This window comes from Manis pentadactyla, chromosome 9, assembly GCF_030020395.1.
Source record: "Manis pentadactyla isolate mManPen7 chromosome 9, mManPen7.hap1, whole genome shotgun sequence".
NCBI classification, from domain to species: Eukaryota; Metazoa; Chordata; class Mammalia; order Pholidota; family Manidae; genus Manis; species Manis pentadactyla.
In genome coordinates, this window is record NC_080027.1 from 16,228,577 (window position 1) to 16,249,255 (window position 20,679).

General features: G+C 48.5%; 1 protein-coding gene and 3 long non-coding RNA genes across 4 annotated transcripts in view; 3 read left to right on the top strand and 1 right to left on the bottom strand.

The window, feature by feature from the left end:
* Positions 1-2,605: 2,605 nt before the first annotated feature.
* On the bottom strand, positions 2,606-19,756 carry MS4A18 (membrane spanning 4-domains A18). Its single transcript, XM_036924378.2, has 7 exons — positions 19,506-19,756; positions 15,994-16,472; positions 13,591-13,704; positions 9,682-9,738; positions 7,950-8,042; positions 5,364-5,477; positions 2,606-3,042 (listed from the first exon to the last, which is right to left on the bottom strand). The coding sequence occupies exons 2-7, from the start codon at positions 16,429-16,431 to the stop codon at positions 2,809-2,811; spliced, it is 1,050 nt and encodes a 349-aa protein (XP_036780273.2). The 5' UTR covers positions 16,432-16,472; positions 19,506-19,756; the 3' UTR covers positions 2,606-2,808.
* On the top strand, positions 3,283-5,415 carry LOC118931697 (uncharacterized). The gene is made up of 3 exons (XR_005032472.2): positions 3,283-4,788; positions 5,119-5,221; positions 5,326-5,415. It is a non-coding gene; the product is annotated as an uncharacterized LOC118931697 (long non-coding RNA).
* LOC130684808 (uncharacterized) lies at positions 9,078-11,298 on the top strand. Its single transcript, XR_008999167.1, has 3 exons — positions 9,078-9,158; positions 9,239-9,339; positions 11,062-11,298. It is a non-coding gene; the product is annotated as an uncharacterized LOC130684808 (long non-coding RNA).
* The window catches only part of LOC118931704 (uncharacterized), a 29,912-nt gene continuing 22,856 nt past the window's right edge, over positions 13,624-20,679 (top strand). Inside the window, exon 1 of the long non-coding RNA XR_005032475.2 lies at positions 13,624-13,726. This is a non-coding gene — a long non-coding RNA (uncharacterized LOC118931704). The remainder of the gene's footprint in view (positions 13,727-20,679) is intronic.

Here is a 20,679-nt window from a genome sequence, read left to right on the forward strand (position 1 = left end):
GAATACGGAGTCAGCTCAGGGACTGGCTTTGAGGAGAGAGGAGCTCAACAAGCTGTGATGCCTCCTTTGCCCCCACCACCTGGGCAGCGGGGCTGTGGTCCTGGGCCACGGGCCCCTGTCAGTGGGAGGTCCCATAGTGCCAGGTGGGTAAGACCCACCAGCACAGCCTTCTTGGCCCAGTCTCTCTTGCCCCTCCATGCCCGGCACCCGCGCCCCTGCCCCATTTCCCGTCACCCATGGCAGGGCCCCGTGTGCTCACCCGCTGCCCCGGCCGCTGTGCCCGCCACCGCTCGCCGCTGCCTCTGCTCCCCCGCAGCCGCCTCTCCTGAGTTCACACATATTCCTGTGAAAGCCTTGCGATTTGTGTGGGGCTTGGAAACCCGTTCTGCTCATATGCTGCTGCTCTGGGAAGTTCTCAGCCCCTCCCGGCCAGCTGAGGGCCCGGAAGCTGCTGGTGGGGTCGTTGGCCTCCAGCTGCAGGGCCCCTTGGGAGCACTCAGGTCCTTCCTTCAGTGTACAGAAGGGGAAACTGAGGCCCAGAGAGGCAAGTGGCAAGCCGGCATCCCCCCATTAGCGTTAGAGTTGGGAGTGGGATCCATGTTGGCTTTCGCCCTCCTGCAGCTGTGGAGGGAAGCTGAGAGAAACCAGGAGGCTGCCTGACTTCCTTCTACCTGAACTTGTGGATGATGTTGGATAAGGGGTGCAGGTCCACAGCTTTCCAGTGGCAGGGGGCAGTGTGCGTGTGTATGCGGTGTGAGCAAGTGAGTACGTGGGTGTGAGCATGTGCCAGTGAGAACATGCATGTGAGTGTGAAAAGAGTGAGGGTGTGAGCATGTGTGTGAACACACATAGGGTGTGTGTGCACTTGAGCATGTGAGCATATGTAAGTGTGTTTATGTATAGAGTCAGCTGCAAGGACTGTGTGAGTGTGTATAAGCATGCGTGGTGCATGTGTTCGTGCACAGAGTAGTATTCAATTGGCATAAGCACAGAGAATTTGTGCATCGGTTTCTGGATCCGGGTCTCACCAGAACAGTCCCTGAGGCCTCTGCAGTCAGGAAGACACTCAGGGACTTGGGGGCTGAAGGCGGCATGGGAGGGGCTGGGAAGGGGAGCACTGGGCCAGCTCTCAGCCACACCAGGGACAGAACAGTGCAGCAGGGTGGTTGTCCTCTGTGTAGACACCCCTCCTGCAGCTAGAACTGGAGTCTGTTTTCCCAAACCTTTGAGCTGCCCTGGGGTATCCTTTGCCAACAGAACTTGGTAGAAACGGCCATGTGACTGTTCTGACCTGAGGCCTCGGGTCTATCCGCTTCCAGCTCCGTCTGAGATCTGCAGTTCCTCCCACATACTCTCTCCAGCCCCATGCAAGGGTGCTGTTCCCATGCCACCTTATATTTCCCTGCCGATGGGTGGGCATGGGGACTGGATCCTATGATCCAGAGAGAAAAGACAGCAGGAAGAGCTGGTGTGGTGTGGTGGGAAGAGCACGTGGCTGTAGGTCAGGAGACTGGGAATCCTGTTTTGTGTCCACTGCTCTGGGACTGTAGCTCAGACAATGGTTTTCCTCTCTGAGACTTAGTTTCCTCCTCCATAAAATTGGCTGAAAATATCTACCTATATTATTGTTGGCAATTAGACACCTGTGCTCAGTGAAATATAGGTGCTGCATACATGACTGTTGCCCATCCCCTTCCCTCCCAGCCCTCTGGGTCTTGTATTAGAATGGTCTCTGGAACCATACTTTAGTGGGTATATCGTGGTCACAGGGCCCTTTTGGTGATCAGTGACACAAATGTGTCCCTTGCCCAGAGGTCCTGGCTGTGGGAGGCTGTGGGCTATCGGGTGTGAGGCGATAGGGTTTTCTGACCCTTTACTCATTTTGCATCCTCTCCCTTACTCCTGGTAGAAAACTGATGCTTGAGCATAATTACTTATTGAAGTTAAGCCAGGAGCAGTTGTCAAATTAGCAAGAGAAGAGTTTGTTGGTCCCTTGGAGAGGCACGACTGGGAATAATTCTGGAAGTCTTTAAGGGGCCACCGTCACCCCCTTGGAGGGCACCCGACATATGGTTTCCAGCATCTGGACCTTCTGGACTGTTGTTGGGCTGGAGCCAGGACTCTGGAGGAAAGCATGGGAATAGAAGAGAGAGGAGGGAGGGAGACAAGAGGGTGCGCCTTGCAGCTGACTCTATGCATATAGAGGCCCTGCTGGTCCATAGGGTGCTTAGTGCAAATGGGGAAAGTAAAGTTTAGTTTCAAATTAGCGTATATATCACTGCACAACCTGTATAGCTGTCTCCCTGGGGCAGGGACGGCGCATGCTCTCCAGGGTTCCATCAGGCAGCATATGTGTCCACATGCCTTCCACTCATTGCTCGTGAGTGCTGAGGCATGTCCACTGCCGGCGGCAGCATGCACACTCTCTACACTCCTTGGGGATGACCATGTCATGGTCAAAGAGTTTTGGGGGAGGGGCCAGAGTCAGACCCCAAGAGTTTTATGGCTGAGTCACCAATTTAGAACTGGTTTCTGAACAGTGTGCATGTGCCAGGAGCCATGGAGTAAAAATGCACTCTGCAGTTCACCATGTTAAAACGTGGCCAGAGCCCAAGGGGAATTATTTATGAATTAAGAAAAAAAGAAAGACATTATTAACAAACAGAGATGAAGCTTAGGCATAAAGAAGGGAGAAAATGGTTGTGCGCTGTGGCTCAGGGACAGTGCTGGAGTTTCAGGGATATTTGAGGGGAAAGGAAAGATTCTGCTGTAATCTTCTGTGCCACTGAAACAGTCATTCCATGTCATCTATTTCTGGGCAATACCACCTACACCCTCACAGGAATGTGGCTGGGGCGTTACCATCGGAGTGTTGGTGGGGTGGGTAGGGATGGCGGAGCTTGCGGGACCGTTGGCCAGTTTGGTGGTAGCGTTGACGGGGCCAGTGGTAGTACTGGCTGGGCCGGTGGTGGTGGTGTTGCCAGGGCCGATGGTAGCATTGGCTGGGTAGGCATTGAATATGGTTGGAAATGCCAGCATGTTCTGAAAGACAAAGGATGTGAAATCATCATCTTCCTCTGTGGTAAATTACAAAAATGGCCACAGATTCTTCCCCTTCCTGTTCCTGTGCCTTTCGGTACACCCTCCCCCACTGATGCTGGGCTTGGTTATGTAACTTCCTTGGCCAATGGAACAACAGTAAAAGTGTGATGCAAGCAGAGACCTAGAGAGTGTTGGTACATTGGGGCTTGCTCTCCCTTGTTGCTCTTTGAAACACTGAGGCTGCCTTAAAAAGAAGCCTGGGCCGGCCCACCAGATAATGAGAGACTAGCAGGCCAGCTGTCCCTGTTGAGCCAGCTTGCCAGCAGTCAGACATGTAAGTGAGGCCATCCGAGGTCATCCAGGCATTGACAAACTCACCAGCCGATTGCAGAGATGAGCTGCGCTGGTCCAGGCCAGAAGAACTGTCCAGCAGACCCAGAGAATCATGAGCCACAGAAGTGGTTATTGTTTAGGTCATTAAGATTTGGATAGTTTGGTATGTAGCAAAGGCAATTGAAATGGAAGTTGGTAGCTAGAAGTGGAGTAACAAAAATGGAACACGTGTGCTGTCTTTGGGACTGGGTGGCAGATGGAGGCTGGGGAAGCAGCGAGGAAGCCACCACAGCAGCCCGAGTGCGGCTCCCCAGGCCCTGAAATGGCAGAGCACTGCCACATTTTGGAAGACAGAAAACATATCTAATAACTTCTGGATCTGGCTAAGGAGATCATCAGGCAGAATGCTGGGAATGTGGTTGGCCTCACCTCACTGCCTATAATAAAGTTCTGTAAGAAAGATCAGGTACAGAATGATTTAGTTTGCAAGTAATAAAATTAGAAGGAATATTGAGGGTCCAGGACTTGATGAGTTGGAAAATAAAATTACTTCTTATTTCTAGGGTCCCCAACAGATAGATGATATTCCAAGTAAAACTAGGCCAGAGGACAAAGATCAAATCAAGGATGTGTCCATATAACCCTTTGTTAACACCTTGGAAAGACTTAAGGCAGTGGCTAGTCAACCCTTTCAGCTAGACAGAAAGGCTTCTAAGGATCTTAGGAATCAGGTGCAGTGATACCACGGAGCTCTCTCTCTCCTGCTCTTCCTCGTCTAATGGGAGGGTGTCCTGCAGTTGTCCTGTTCTTGCCTCACTAAAGAATGTGAAGAATGGAAGTATGGGGCACAGAACTTGTTTTTAGGTCATTATTCTCTCGGTCAGGAAGAGCCACAGCCCCAAATCTTCAGTCACATCTAGACCTGATTTGGATCCTGGGACTTCAAGCTTGATGCCTTAATTAGATGGAACTTCTGGGCATCCTGGGATGGGGTGAGCATATTTTCATGTCAGGTAAGTGTAATTTGTGGTCAGAGGGGAAGACTGTTGTAGACCACCGAACTGGCTACAAGTGCTTCCTATCATCATATTCATGCCTCTCTGCTACGCGACATTGTAGCTCCTCTCACTGAGAGGTAGAGCCATTTCTCCACCCACTGAATCTGGGGGTGGTCATGTGATTTAGTTTGGCCAATAGGACATTTGGGAACGGAACACAAATAGGGACTTAAAGTGCTTGCCTGTGGGGGCTGGCCCCGCCTCACTGCTCTTGGAACCCAGGTACACTCTGAAGAAGCCTGGGCTAGCCTGCTGGAGGAGGAGATGCCACGCGGAGCAGAGCTGCACCGTTCCTCCGAGGCCCCTGTGGAGTAGCCGTCCCCGGGCCAACCTGGTAGCTACTGCAGATGTCTGAGTGAGTTCACCTGAGACCAGCAGAAGCGCTACCCTCTGATCACAGCCCAAACTGATGACACTCAGAATCATGAGCTAAAGAAATGGCTGCTGTATTACTAAGTTTTGGGGTAGCTTGTTATGCAAAAAAACATAACTGATGGCCCCTCTCTGCAGAGGACTGTTTGTGTTCCTCCCAAATTCACATGATGAAATCCTAACCCCCAATGCGATGGTATTAGGAAGTAGGACCTTTAGGAAGTGATCAGAGGGTGGAGCTCTCATGAATGGGATTCAGGTCCTTATAAAGTCACCCCTGAGAGCTCTCTTGTTCTCTTCCTGCCATGTGAAGCTTTAACAAGAAGTCAGCAGGCTGCAACCCGGGAGAGGGTTCTCACCAGAAACCCAACCATGCTGGCACCCCGATCTTAGGTCATTAAGTTTTGGATTGTTTGGTTTGTAGCAAACAGTGGGGCAAATACCCCTATGGTGTATTTCTTATAGTGGCCTGAACAGACTATGACATTCTCTTATCTCTGGTCACCTTTGTTACCCCCAGAACATGCACTGGTTCCTAGAATAGAGTCCAATACTCACCTCAGACTGGTTCCAGCAGGCAGCCTGGCATCCAAAATGTGAGGCCATGCACGTGAGGCAGAACTCCAGGAGGGCAAAGGGGAGGAGACCACCAGAAATTGCCTTCACATAAATCTAGAGGCAGAAAGGAATAGATTTCTAGCCATTTGGGTAAGAGTGTAGGTGACTGTCCACGCCTGCAAGGCTCATCATGGGCCTCATGTGGAAGACCCCAGACTCTCTCTCGTGTAGCCTTGTGCACATTGGAGCCAATGCTGTTTGTGCCCCCTTCACACGCCCCTGCATGCACTTTGGCCTGACTTCCAGCTGCCAACACCTGCATTTGCTTTGGCCTTGGAGTCTCCTCTGGCCCTTGGAGTCCACTGTGGTGTTTGCACAACAGGCCTGAAATTCTGGGGAAATTCCTCTATCAGTGATGGGTAACTACCCCGCTCCCTCACCCTTAGGCTGGGAAGGGGTGCCTGGGGCATGTGCTCTGCACCGTATTTCCCAGTTGAGCTCCAGCTGCCCTCAGTGTTGGAGAAGGTCTAGAGGATGTGACCGCCAGTTGACCTGTGGGCTGAACTGGGCAATGGGAGGCTCCTCACCCCTCCCAGCCTTAGAATGCCCTCTCACAGTGGGAGGCGTTTTCAAAAACGCAGCCTTCAGAGAGTAATGTGTTGCTGAGACCATCTGGACTAATATGTGCCTGAACCCCATTCAGACCTCCGTATAAACTTGTAAGCGCAGAGATCCACTCTTCTTGCAGCCACCCTGAGACAAGCCTCGCGGGTACGTTTGCTTGCTTATTCAACCTGCCACCGACCCACCTGCAGCGACTGCCTCTTCCATTTCTCTTTGCCCTCCACATCCAGGGGCCAGTTCACAGACCAACACTCCCATGTAAATGGCTTAACAACACACCTTTGTTGGCTTCCTTCTCTTTCCTGTCTCATTTCCCCATCATCCTAGAGGTGTTTCCTTCCCCTTTCAAATAAACTACTTGTCTCACAGCCAGCTCTGGGAAGCACCCAAATGGAGCACACTGGCGGAGTAAATGTGTTTTGGGGGTAGGGGCTGGGGTTTGTCTCTGGGGGTCTGGGCATGGGCACCAGCAAGGTCAGGATCATCAGCTCTGCCTGGCTCCTGCTTCGTTTTCCTGCTTCCTGTCACCCTGCCTGGACACTGCCCTTGGAAGGCTGGGAGGGGCCTTCAGAGCTGCAGAGGCTTCTGTTAAGACAGTCCCGGCCCTGGCTGAGCCCCTGGCCAAGGCAGGACTGAAGGGGCCCCACAGGGCTCCACCCATGGCCGGGAGGGTGGGTCCACAGAGCTGGGCGTCGCATCCGCACCCCCGCATGCTCTTCCCTCTGCAGCTGAGTGTGGGTCACCCAGGGTTTGGGCCCATGCCTGTCGGATTCCAAAGCCCTGCGCTACACTGCCCTCCTCTGCCCCTGATTGGCAGAGGCCCCACAGACGCCTGCAGATACTGTGGCTCTTGACTCTCCACAACCATGACATCCCCAGGTGGGGATGTCCTAGTTGCACGTGCTGGACCCTGGAGGCCAGCACCCTGCCTGGGCTTCTGGCCGGCTGCCACACCCTCCGGATACCAAGTTACATCAGCTGGGTCCACAGGGTCTTCTCCCCTTGGAGACCGCCTCACCCCATAGACAGGTCAGGCTTTAAACCTCATGCCCTGCCGGCTTTCTCTGGCTTGCTCGGTTAGTACAGAGGGAGGACCAGGTTGTGGGTAACTGTGGGGCAAGTTACTCTTGATCCTGCCCTTCAGGCCTGCTCGAGTGCCACATGAACGCCAGTGATGTTCCCCCCAGGTCCCCGGGCCCCGACTCTCCTGGTGCTGCTGGCCTACTCCCGGCTGCCTTGCTTGGCCAGAGCACTCCCTTTGGCTCCAGAGATGCCTTTGCTTGTGTGCGTGCAGACTGGAAGCCCTGGGGACTCAATGCCCCTCAGGGGCACTTCTCAGCTGATGCTGGTGGGGAGTTGGTGGGCAGGTGCCCTGGCTCGCTTACCCCAGGATGAGGTATAACTCTGAGGGGCATGGTCTGCACCTCCCACCAGAGCCCTGGCAGGATTAAGCTCCAGGGGTGACTTGCTTCAGGGCACCCTTTATGTGTGGCTTCCTCTCCTTGCTTTTCTGACCTCCCTTCCCTACTGGTGTTTCCTGGGGTAATTGGTGCAGTCGACAACTTGCACCAAGTCCTTGTCCCAGCATCTGTATGTGGGGGCCCCCAAATAAGACAAGAACTAGTGTCAGCACCTCCTGTTCCTGCGACAGGCTGTCCCTCAACAGATGCCTGGGGGCAGGTGATCTTGTGAATCTGAGTGTGGCAGCTGCCCTGACAGGAACAGGAAGGTGTGAGGATGGGCCCACTGGCTTCAGCTCTGAGTCTCAGGTCCTCATCTGTACAGTGGGGGTCCATCACACCTGCCTCAGAGGTCATAGCGTTTTGGTGAGGGGCTAAGTAATTTTTTGGACCCAGTGGTTGTCGTACTAGGATGGAATTCTGCCACGACGCCTTCCTGCACTGGAGCAACCTTGTCAGCAAGTCCTCCTAGCCTTTTGGACGTGTGGGGCCCAGTGCTCACCATCAGGGGCAAGATCAGATCTGCGATGAGAATGAAGACTCCGATCAGGGCGAGGATGGAGCTGACGATGTTCATGCCGATGCTGCTATTCACCTTGAGGAGGCAGGGGGTGGAGAGAGAGCTGAGTCTGAAGCTGGAAACTCCTGGGAGTATAAGAAAAGAGAGCCCAGGGCAGCAAGGGGATGGTTCAGCAGAGTGGCAGGCCTGCTTAGCCCATGTGCAGGGAGGTAAGAAATTCTTTACTCAATGTGCAAAGTCCATGTAGGGCAGGGACCGTGTTTGGGGAAATACCTCCATAAGTGGCTGAGGAGAAGGAAATGAGATTGGGAAGCTGGGCTGGAGGGAGACAAGGAAAGGATGCTGAACTGCTCTGCAGAAGAAATGAGCAGGGATTTGGGGGCACAGGAGCAGGGATTCCAGGCTTGCTTTGAGAGAAGGCAGCAGGGAAGTTCTCCTGCTTGTGGGAGGCTGGAGTCTGGGTGGGCAGGATTGGCTAGGGAAGGGTTTTGGACCTAGGAAGTCTAATTTCAATTTTAAAGGATCTGCTCTCAGTGTTGAGATGCTGAAGCCCTCCGACTAGTCACTATCCATGTCCTACTCAGACTGCCTCCCCTGAGGGTAGTTATGAGATGGAGCGGCAGAGGGAATACAGAGGGGACTGTGTTCCACCTTTGGGCAGAGGCCAGGGCAGCTGTCAGGCAGAGCAGAGACTGTGGGAGAGACTCCGACGGAGGTCAGACATCAGAAGCAGAGGGGACGAGGAGCCCTCCAGGATTGGCAGACGTTTTAGAAAGGGCATCAGACTTCTCAGAGGATGTGTGAGAGAGCTTGATCTGCTTTTGTTAGGCTATTAAGGGGCACTGTGAGCTCAGCTGATGTTGGGGTTCCCAGGGGGGTTCTGGTCCTGTTGAAGGGGGTGGAGGAAGGCAGACTGTGGGGCAGCAGAAATTTGCCTTGCAAACTGGGGATTGGTAATTGGAAGCTGTCTGCTAGATACTCAGCCCCCAGCCGACCAGAGGCTTTGCTCTTAAAGAGGTGGAAGAAGCTACACAGGGAATGTGGAGGCAGGGAAGGAGGGCTTGGAGCCAGGGATGAGAGGGGCCTCTGTGAACTCTGAATTTCTCCCAAAGACACTTTGGAGCTGCGATAAAATTCAAAACACGCAAAGATACATTGCTGGTTGCTGCGACAGAAGATGACACTCCAAAGGTAAAAGAGAATTCTGGGCCCTGTGTCTTGGGGTTTGGACTCGAAATTATTCAAGTCAAACATTCCCCTCACTTTTCCAGGTCCAGCCCAAGAGGTGGCTGAAATGTACACGTTTCCACTGAGCCTCAACCTGGCTTTCTGCTTATTAAGAGCTCCCCAGGTCATTGCACTGCAAAGGCTTGTGAGTTTCCCAAGCCACCAAGTCTTTGAGTAGTTCAATGCCAAGAGTGAAAGCACCGCTCTGGAATCAGAGAGCTCTGGGTTCAGATTCTGACTCTGCTCTGTTCCCACTGTGTGATCTTAGTCAAGTCACCTGAACTCTCTGTGCCTCAGTTTTCTTCTCTATAAAATGGGGATACTAGAACTTTGCAGATTTGGGGGGTTGAATGGAATAAAGTCTGTAAGAGCACTGAGCCAGGGCCAAGGCCAGGCCACTCTGCTGCTGTGAGGCCTCTTTTCCTGTGTTTGCTATAGAGTCAAATTCTAACGTTTGGGGATGGTCAGAGATGGCATCATAACTCACCATACAAGGGCTGGGGTTCTTTTCAGCACACACCAAGAGGGCTCCAGATGCAATAAACTACACAGACAAAAAAGAGAATGAGCAATTGTCCAGTGTGTTGAAAAAGCACCATCATTCAGAGATACAGTGCTCAGTCTTTATGTTTGAAACACTTGGTTTCTCACGATGTGCAAATCAGTTTACCTTCTGTCAACACTTTCATGGTTTCAATGGCAAGACTCCAAGTATACAGAATATCATGACACTCAAACTTCTGCATGTCTAGTCTAAAACCTTCCTTTCCCCTAAAAAGAATTTTGTCTAAAGTCTCATTATTTTCTGTGACTAGTTCTTCTTGGGTCTGTTGCCTGAGCACGGTCATTGCCCAAACTAATTGTTTGCCTATCTGACCTCATGCTGCCCCATCCTTAGCTGTGGTCTTGGAAAACCAGGGGTTGGAGTAGCAGGGTGAGCAGAGCCTTGGGGCTGGGAGACAGGAGACCTAGGCTTCTGCTCCACTTCTGCCCTGAACTCACCTTGCTGTGATCCTAGCCATGTCACTGCCCCAGCCTGAGGGTCCTGAGTAGACCTCAATACTGTGAGGCAAGTAGTGGATATATGAACACAGAGGCAGTGAGAATTTGGTTTAGTTATAAGAGCCTTGAACTGATGGGGGTTAGGCTCAAGACTTTTTCTAACACTTCCTAGTTAGGAGGATGTGGTCATCTCACCTAATCTCTCTGAGCCTCAGTCTTCTCATCTGGCAAATGGGCGTGAGATAAAATCCCTGCTCTCTACCTACATGGGTCATGCAGTTCTAATGGGAGAATATAGGTGGAATTATAAGGAATGCAGGGGACTTAGTAGCACTTTTGAAGCTGCTCTCCAAAGGAACTCACTTTCTCTGCCATTGGGGAGGCCAGAAGGCAGTAAGGTTGGAATATAAAGGGCAGATTGGGCTTTCAGGGTTTGAGGAGCATGACAGCTGCTCACCCTCCATAAAGGTTATACTACCACCTACTGAAAGCAACTCTCAGCCTTCCAGCTGTGACCACATTCTCCTCACATGGGACTTATTTATGTTCAAGGTGTTGCCCCAAAGGGCAGATGTTCCTGTCACCACTGTGCAGAGAAAACAAGCCTGGAACAAGGTCATCTGGGTGATAAGCTAGCCTGAACTCCCACCAGCCTAATGATAACATTTTAAAGGCAATATAGAAAACTCCAAGTTTGTAGTTACAGAAAAGAAGATTTTATTGACCTAACCTGAATTTTTCTTACTGTGACTATTGTAACAATCAATGCAGGGTTGACAAATGAATTTCAAAAATTTCAAAAAGTTTTGAAAAAAAGCCAGTGCATGAAGGAGATTATATGACATATATGATGATCTCATGACAGTGCTGGAGTTACAGAACGTCAAAGGACCTCAACTCAGAAAGAATAAACACTGGGATGGATTTGGAGTCACCCCACCCAGGCTCAGATCCCCTGCTTTCTAGCCAGATGACCCTCGAGCTGCTGTTTAAGCTGCTTCAACTTCCTCATCTGCAAAATGAACACAGAAATAGTTCCTACCTCATATTACTTTTCATTAGGATCATTGAGATGCTGTCTGAGAAATACTTGTAAATACTAAACTGATCTAAGAGCATTTATTGTGACTGATGTTTGTAAATTTTGGAGAGGACGTTTGAGCTGGATGATCTAATATCCTAAAAATTGTAACTTAGATCAGAGGGTTTGTTTGGTTCAGGGATTAATGTCTAAAACTTAGCTGAAATCTAAGAAAGCAGGAAGGAGGTATTATTAGCCACTATGATAAGATATGAAAAAGAAATAAAAAATAAAGGATTGAAAAGGAAGAAACAATAGGATCATTATTAGTAGATGATATGATAGTCCACCGAGAAATCCCAAAAGATCCTACATGCAAATCAGTAGAACTAATAAGAAAGTTTTAGCAACTTAACTAGATATAAAGACAACAAGCAAAAGTCAATTGCATGTCCATATACCAGGAATAAACAGTTTGAAAATGTAAGTTTATAATTTATTTATACAAGGAAAATGAAATCTATATTTAAGCAAGGAAAGTGTAAAAATATTTAGGAAAAAATAGCTAAGAAAAGATACATGTTTCCATGGAGAAGCTGATTAAACCTTATTGAAAGGCATTAAAGTAGCTTTAGTAAATGGAGTGATAAGCCATATTCATATATCAGAAGACCCAATATCATAAAGATGTGAATTCTTCCTAAATTGATCTGTAAATTCAGAATAAGTTAAAATCTCAAGAGAATTTTTCATGGAATATGCAATTTAGATGGATGATCCAAAGCTAAGATTAAGACACTTCTGAAAAGAAGGAATTCAAGGAAATTCTAGATATCAAGATTTACTATAAAGCCATAGTAAATGATTAATGCAGTGTAATATGTAGGTGAAGGGCAGGCATGGAGATGCATGGAACAAATGAGAGATCCCAGAAACAGACCCACACACATACAGACAGATGACAGACAGTTGGCTTTACAGGTAAGTGGAGAAAGGAGAGCTTGACCAGTAAATGATGCTGGAACAATTATCCACAGAGAGAGAAAACAACACAATCTGACTTCTCACTCTATAACATAAACCTGAATCAATCTCCTGTAGGATTAAGGATTTACATGTAACAGACAAACTTCTAAAATTTTAGAAGAAAATATGAAAGAATCTCCTTATGGCCTTGGAGAGGAAAAGATTTCTTCAGCAAGATACAAAAAGCATGCACAATAAAAGTTTTCACAAGTTAGACCACATTAAAATTAAGATCTTTGGTTCATCCAAAGGCACCATAAAGAAAGTAAAAGGAGAAGCCAGAAAATTAGAAGCTATTTGCAACACATAACTAACAAAGGGGAAACATGCAGAATATGCAGAATCCAAAAAAGCTAAAAAGAGAAAGACAAGCCACCCAGTAGAAAGCAGGCATAAGAGGTTGGGCGATGAAGAAAAGCAAGGGAATGATAAACGTAACGTTAAGATGAGTGGTTTCCTCTGGGGGTAGGAAGAGAGATACCCTTGGGATTTTAAAAACAGGGGTTTTAAAATAGTTGGTGGTGCTCTCTCTTTTAAGTTAGGGGGTGGGCACATAAGCCAGTCATTATTTAGATTTTTAGGATTTTTAATTGTCATAACATACACACACTTTGCCATCACAATCACCTTCAAGTGTACATTTCACAGTCACCAAGCACACTCACACTGTTGTGCAGTTGCCACCACCATCCACCGCCAGACCTCTTCGCAGTGGCGCTCTGTATCCGCTGGACACTAACGCCCTGCTCCTCCCTCCCCCCAGTCCCAGGCTACCACCATTCTACCCTCCATGTCTGTGAATTTCTATGTCTTTGTCTTTGACCACTCTACGAACTAAGTGTATCATTATATACCAGAGTAGTCAAATTAAACTCTACCCTGTTAGATGTGCTCAGTGGTGTGCTGCTAAATGTTTGACGTCTGCCTTGTAGGGGGCAGTGATACAGGGGGAGGCCCTGATTTGGAGAAGCTCTTGACTCCCGCAGTGGGCACACACCTGTCACAGCCTGTTTCCCTTCGCCCAATGGTTTGACAACCAGTTTATGTAATTCCTGAAAACGTTACAGCTGGTTCTCGGGACTGGTAGGTAGATGTGGCTCTAGCACGTAATTTTATGTACTCTGATTTGCATATGAGGCATTTCATAAAAAGAGAACCCAGAGGGAATGGAGGAGTTAAAGCCCATGTCATGTTTGTCTGGAGACAAAAGTCTCTGACAGGCAAGAGAGGGCGTTGCAGGGGTGGGGGGTGTCTTTCAGCCTTTGTGCACCTGCAGTTAGCTCCTTCCTGCCCTGCCCCATCCCTGTCTGGTGACCTAGGAAGGAGGCCATGTGGCCTTGTACTCACGGATACTCCTCCCCAGAGCGGGTACCCTGATATCCCGGTGGCGGACAAGCTGTGATACAGCAAAGGATTGATTGCAGAGAAGATATGTGTCAGGCCGATGAGGATCTGGATGGCCTGCCGGGGAGGACAGGTCACTGTAAGTAAGCAGAGCTGGGGCCGAGGGCCGTCTGCTGCCCTCTGCAGCCCTGGCGGGGCCCCAGAATCCATGACATATGACTGGTGTTGGGGCCCACCCGCAGGTCAAAAACTCTAGGGGTGGGGTCTGGGCCTAGGCATTTTTTAAAGCTCCACATGTGACACTAGTGTGCACCCAGGGTTGACAACCACAGGCATACAAGAACGGAGAGACCAAAGGGGGAAACGTCTTGCCTTCAGCATCCATCCCCCCAAGGCGTGCAAGAGGCAGCCTGGGCTTTGCTGCAAACTGGCTGGGCTTGGATCTGGCGCTGGCGCTGGCCAGCTGTGTGGCCTCAGACCAGCACACTCTCTGAGTCTGTTTCCTTATTTGTAAAACAAGGATAATCGTATCTGGCCTGCAGGGTTGTTGTAGAGAAGTGCCCACTGAACATGGAGACCAGTTCCTCGTGCGTAGCAGGTGTTTCAAAACCCTCTGCCCCCTGGTTCCTCTGCCCAACCCCCCATGTTCTCTTTTCAGCCTTCCCTGTGATGTGCCCCAAACTCCCCTTTGCAGTGACATTCTGGGAGACCCTCAGGGCCCACAAGTCCTGCGGTCTTCCTCCTCCCTCTGCTTTTCTTCGACTTCTGTCTGTGAAATTTACTGGCTTTACCCTAATCCTCCTGAAATCCTATGCTTTCCTCAAGGACCAACTAAATCCTTTTCTGATGCCCCATTCAGGAGGAATGCCTTCCTATTTGGTGGCCATGCAGCCTTTGCTACCCCTGAGGACTTGGGGGTGGCATTTGATGTCTCTGGGCCTCAGTTTCCTTAGGGGTCATGGGACCAGGGCAGAGCAGAAGCTTCCAGCTCTCCCGCTCCATGAACCTATGACATGGTGACAGATCTGGATGGCATGTGACGTCCCTTCATGAGGGGATGGGCTTGACTTTGTCTTCGTGCTCACTTTATCTTATCTTATGTGGGTATAGTTTCCTTCCAAAATGAAGTTTTAATTGACTAAAGATTGTCCATGTTTTTGGCTTTTCACTGTGTTTGACCAGGTTTGCCAGGTATTTGCTCTGACTAAAATGATTGTTTTGAGAAATTCTCAAATCCTCCCAAAGTATCTTAAGAGAATTGGGAGGCAAAGTTAACAAGCAGTTGGGATCCAAAGTTAACAAGCATTTGCCCAGAATTTGGGAATAAAAGAAAAGTAATCATAACATAAAATTACTATATGCAATATCATATAATATCTTTACCTACTGAAGGCTTTCCACACATTTATAATCTCACTTGATGCTTGTGACCAGGATTCCTATTCCTGGTTCTGTTTTATAGAATTTAGGCCAAGATTTGGTTTTGATACGTTCAGGATGCAAACAATGGCTTGTTCTTGGTACAATCTATGTGTTTGTTTCTGAAGAATCAAAGAGGAAGGATGGGTCGGGGTGTTCATGAGCCTGACCCCCTTCTGAACCTGTCCCCGCCCTCCTGCCCCCAGTAGGTGGTGTGTCCTATCAAGGACGCTGGACAGTTTGCACTCTTTGGGCACACGTGACAATTTGAGCCTGTGTCTTACGGCAACTGCCAGAAGGTATTATTATGACAACCGGTAAGAAACAAAGACCCTCCTTGGTCTTCAAGGATGGTGTCTTGTCCATCTCTGAATCTCCAGCTCCCTGTAGAGTGCTGCCATGTTGAATGAGTGAATGCATCTGTTACCTGCCAGGCTCCATGCTAACAGCTGGCCAGGCATCCAGTGGGGTGCAGGACAGATGTGGCTTCTGCCTCAAAAATGGAATTGAACTGAGGTTTGCAAGGTACCCAGTGAAACCAGGGGAAGCAGGAAAGTTTCAGGAATCCCCTTGGTTGAAGAGGAAATCAGAGAGGAATTTAAGATTGCAGCTCCTGAAACTTCTCCTTCTAAAGATAGGGAATGGAGGCCCGGGGAGGGGAAAGGGTGTGTCTGAGGTCACCAGCAAATCCAGTTGACCCTGAAAGCTGATGGCCTGACTTCGGGCCGATGGTCATTTCAGTGAAACTTTTGCTGACTCTTGACCCTGATAGCTAGACAGGGAAGGTCTTATCAGTTTTACAGCCTCCCCAGAGACTGTAGATCTGACTGGGGAGTGGGAAGAAGGCCAGGGAAGGTCGTCCTGGTCCAGCCTCCAGAAACTGTCACCTACCCTTTTGTCCTTTGCCCTCTAAATCCATTCCCTTCCTCATCCAAGTGCACTAGAGGTGTGCTTGCTTATGAAGTGACTCAAAAAAATCACACTCACCCCTAATGTTCTGACTTCCTCATTTATGAATTTCTTGGGATCAAATGTAGAAAAGGATCCAAACGACATGTTCCATTGAGACTGGTTTGAGGTTTGCATCTGCACAGGGATGAATTGTTGGGGATTCTGAGGGTCCCCAGGCAAGGTCTGGAGATCTGCAGTTCCAAGGGAGTACTGGATCACGCCGTGTGGGGGCTGCCAATGGGCCACTCCCGCCGGATTCTGGAGCACAACGGGCTGACTCTGTACATCTCTCAGTTCCCCTGGATTCTGGATCATCATGAGTGAGGTCTGTAAGTTCCCTCTTCCTGTATCACATATGGTCACTCCTGAGGTTGAGTAAGTGGTCACACCCAAAGGCTGCCCACGGCTTCCAGGAGCCGCAGTGTTCCAGGGCTGAGCGACATGGACGTTACCTGGGGCAATAACACCGGGCATGCTGTTGGCTCTGATCTCTGGCTTGGGTATGTGTACAATTGCTGCAAGACATGTAAGAAGGTGCATTTTTCTTCCTTTGATAAAATGAATAATGCATCTTACCCTTCCATCTTGCCTGTTAGCTTTAGCTTCATCTTCATTAAAACAAAAATAATCTAGCACAATATTATGCAAAATAAGCTTCTTGCCTTCTTTCTAGTTCATGCTCTTGGGACCTGCTGTGTTTTATTTCAGGGGTTGAATTTACAAGACTAGGTTTCTCGAGGCTACTTAACTCTTTGTAGACCTTTTATTTACAGTTTGCACAGTGGCTTTGTCTGGAGCCCTGCAGCCGGTATTTCCATTTGCCTGCCCTGAGTTATCTGAGTGATCAGGTGCCACTTCTCCACCCTGTCTCCTCTCTATCCTGCTGATTGGCCTGGGGATGGACAACTGATCCCACCTGGGCCCATAGCGCTTCTCTCCTGGGAATTTGGAACTGGACTCAAGGACCACTATGGGACAGGAGCCTGTGCAGAGCTGGAGGGGTCCCATTTATGTCATGTGTAGGAGGAGTAGAGGGAGATAACAGTGGAAAGAACGAAAGTGATATGGTGAGTGGGAGGGAGAGAAAAAGAACAGGAGAAAGAGAGAGCATGAGAGACAGAGATGGAGAGAGACAGAGAGGGACCACCCTGGAGCCTGATGCCTTTTGATCCTTGGTTCCAGGTTCTCACTAACCCCAGCTGTGCTTTCTGCCTTTTGAAGTTTATAACTAGTTAACTAGTTTGTGGATTTAATTTAATTCAGTGAATTTGTGTCTGACTTGTCAACATTAATTGGTTTTGGAGAGAAAGCGCAGACTGTCTCTCCTGGGCTACTTGCCATCTGAGGAGGGACCATGGACCGAATGGGCTGGGAATGGTCATCGTTTTACGTCTCTTCATGAGTCTTGTCTATGGTGGTGTTGGGGTTAGGTCCATGGAGAAATTTAGCTGATTTCCACTTACCCATGTTTAAACCATTATGCTTCAGGGTACTAGAGATTAGATAGCAGCCAAATCCTTAATAGCATGTAGTTTCTACTGAATCCTCCAAGTGATAAGGGAATCACTTGGAGTGAGACTTGGGATATGATTCTGATTTGACCTCTGATAAGCTGAGAGACTGGAGAATTTCTTAATTTTTCTATGCTGATAAGCAAGCATGCAATGGGAGGAGGCAGGTGTGTATCTTCCTCAGAATGTTGAAGACATTGTCAGGTAAAGACATCCCATTCAGATGAGAGAAAGGTCACCAGTACCATTACTTGGTGTTAATTGTAGCTGTTGGTCTTGTCTCTCCACTGACATTATGCCCTTCCCTGCTAGCAGGAAACAATCTCTATGGCTCCTGGATTCCAGAAATAAGCTAGCAAGAAACTTTTACCATCTCCTAATCAGAGTTGTAAAATGTATCCTGTCTCAGTGCCCTATCACCTCAAGAGCTCCAGAGTGAGAAAAAGACTGTCAATGGTCAGCTTGGGTTCAGTGCTGGCTGATTGGGTTGTCAGTAGTTAATACCTATCAGCTGAAAAATAAACCCAAAGGCAGGAGGGCATCAAGAGCTCAGACAGCTGTGGGTCTATTTCCCATTCCTTCATTTTCTAGTCATGTGACCTTGAACAAGTTGCAGAAACTGCCTAGGCCTCAGTCTCCTTGTCTATGAAAGGTAGATAATAGCAATGCCTCCTCAGCCCCGAAGGGTGTTATTAAGTGAGAAAGCTTCCAGCAGAGCCTGGCACAGAGGAAATACTAATTAACATTTCTTTGTTGAGGGTAAAGACCATCCTAAGAGAAGGGCCATGTTTTGAACATATTTTCTAAGTGACTTCAAACTATTTTGTTCCCAGATCTTAACAACAGTGGATCTCAAAGCGTGGTCTCCAGACCAGCAGTGTCAGTCTCACTGGGGAACCTCTTAGAAATACCAATTCTTGGTCCCCTCCACAGACCTACTGAATCAGAAACCCCGGGGTGGGGACCAGCCATCTGTATTTCATATGCTTTCCGTATTTTGCTGGATCTGACATTGGCAGTGTTTGAGAACCAAGGCTGTACATCAGTGTCCTACACTGTCTTCTTAGTGACTTACTTCCCTTCCCTTGGATCTTAACAGTTATAAATATTGGTTTAAAGAATTCGAAATTCCTAGATTTTTTCTTATTTTTAAAACTAGCTGGTTTCTAAGGTGCCTTCCAACTGTTCTCTTCCATAAGACCAATTGCATTGGTCTGTTACCTGACAGCTCAGCATCCATGGGTGTTCACGCCTCACAGCCCTGTACCCATCAGGCAGTTCCTGCAGGGATATATTACTACTGTGACCATTTTGCTGATGAAGTAACTGAGGTGAAGAGAGGCAGAGTAACTTGATCACAGTCACAAGGCTAGGAAATGCTTATGCTGAGATTTGAACCCCAGCCTGTCTGCCTTCGATTTTCATAATAAGTGCTGTACTAAATGTTATTCTGTGCTTCATGAGATGAGAAAATGGGTGATTTCTATGTCCCTTCTTCAGAGCAGCCTTCCTTCTTATATGTGTGCAAAGCCATATAACCACAGACCCAGCAATTGGCACAGGCAGCTGAGTCCTGTGACGGGCACTCCTGCGACCCCTCGAGTTCCACCTGCTGTCAGGTACAAAGAGAGGTGGTTCTGTCAGGAGACGTTGTATCAGTTCTAGATCAAAGTCCGAAATAAACCTGATCACAGTGTATTTGCAGTTGTATTTGAGGAGGGGGTGAGCCAGATGCCCTGTAGGGTGCCCAGCCTTCTCTCTTAAGCCTGCTCGTCTTAAGAACTAGGTTCTGGAGCCTGTTCTGACTCTTCAGTTACCTCCCAGCTGGCCAAACTCAACTCCAGGGCAGGTCACTGCAAGCTCTGTCTTGATGGAATGCACTAGTTTATCCGCAGTGCTTTTATTAAAAGGTAATATGTGGACCCTGACTTGTTGCAGTTCCCCAGAAACAATTCTTAGGGCCTGTCTAGGCTCCATGTCTCCCTTGCTATGACCCAGTTTCTGTCAGTCATGCAGAATAATTCATAGAAGTCTTACCTTGTGGTCCTAGTGAGCCTTGCGAATGAATGTTACTTCTTCACGTCCCGTGGGCCTCTGAAACCTGGTCCAGGAATTCCTGATGAAGGAAAAACAATTGGTTTCTCTTTGAAGCTCCAAAGTCCTTTTTGCAGTTTCATTTAGAGTCAAACAATAAGCTCATTCTATGGCTTCCAAGTTGGGTTTATTGGCCCTTCAGAGTGCTGATGGCCTTGGTTGGAGTGGTAGTCATGGGAACTCCTTCCAGCGTCTTCCTTTGAACAATTGAGAGGTCCAGAAGTGGCCATTAAGACTTTATAAGCTAATAGATTACACTTTGCAAGCAATCAGCAAATATTTATTGAGTGCCAGGTGGTATGCTAGTTGCTGGGATACAAAGGTCACTAGAAGTTTACAATAAATTGGAAAGACAAAATATAACCATTATTGGATAATCATATTACAAGTTGTGGCTAACGACAAATATCACCAAACTATAAGTGATAAAGTTGGGAGACACGTCCAAGAATTGGACTGCTCCCTGGAGTTTTGTGAGAGGCTAGTGAACTGGATATCCAACTCACAGTAGACACTGAAAGGTGGGTCAGGTTAAAGACACAGCATATTCCAGAAGAATGTGATTCAGAGGCATGCTTGCATGTTGAAGGATAGCAGGATGTGCCACTCCAAAATATGCCTCTTTGGCATAGTAATTATATTGAGCTGATCATTTTGAAAAACAGACACAGGAAAATCGCTGAAAACAGGGTAGAAGTTACCCTTTTGCCAGGATGTCTCCTCTGTACCAGAAAGGCAAGGATGATTAAATCACAAGAAAGTCTTATCAGTGAAGATAACATCTAACTTATTCTTTAAGACCTGTGTCAAAAAGAAAACCATAGGCCCCAAATGGAGTCTTAATACCAAACCTAACTGCAGTTTCAACCTCTCCCAGAAATGTAGTCTTAACCGGTCTGCCAGGAATTTTCTGGTCAAAACCAGTGAGGTAATCTGTCACATGGGCCCTCTCCTTCCAAAAGAAGATGAGCCCCTGCTTTTCCCCCTAAGGGAAGGTGACCCTGCCTGAAACAATCCCTTCTTTTCTTTTGCTACTAACTTCTGGCCCCACCCTCCTGCCTAGAAAAACCTTCCATTCTGTACAGTTCCTTGGAGCTCCCCTGTACTTGCTGGATGG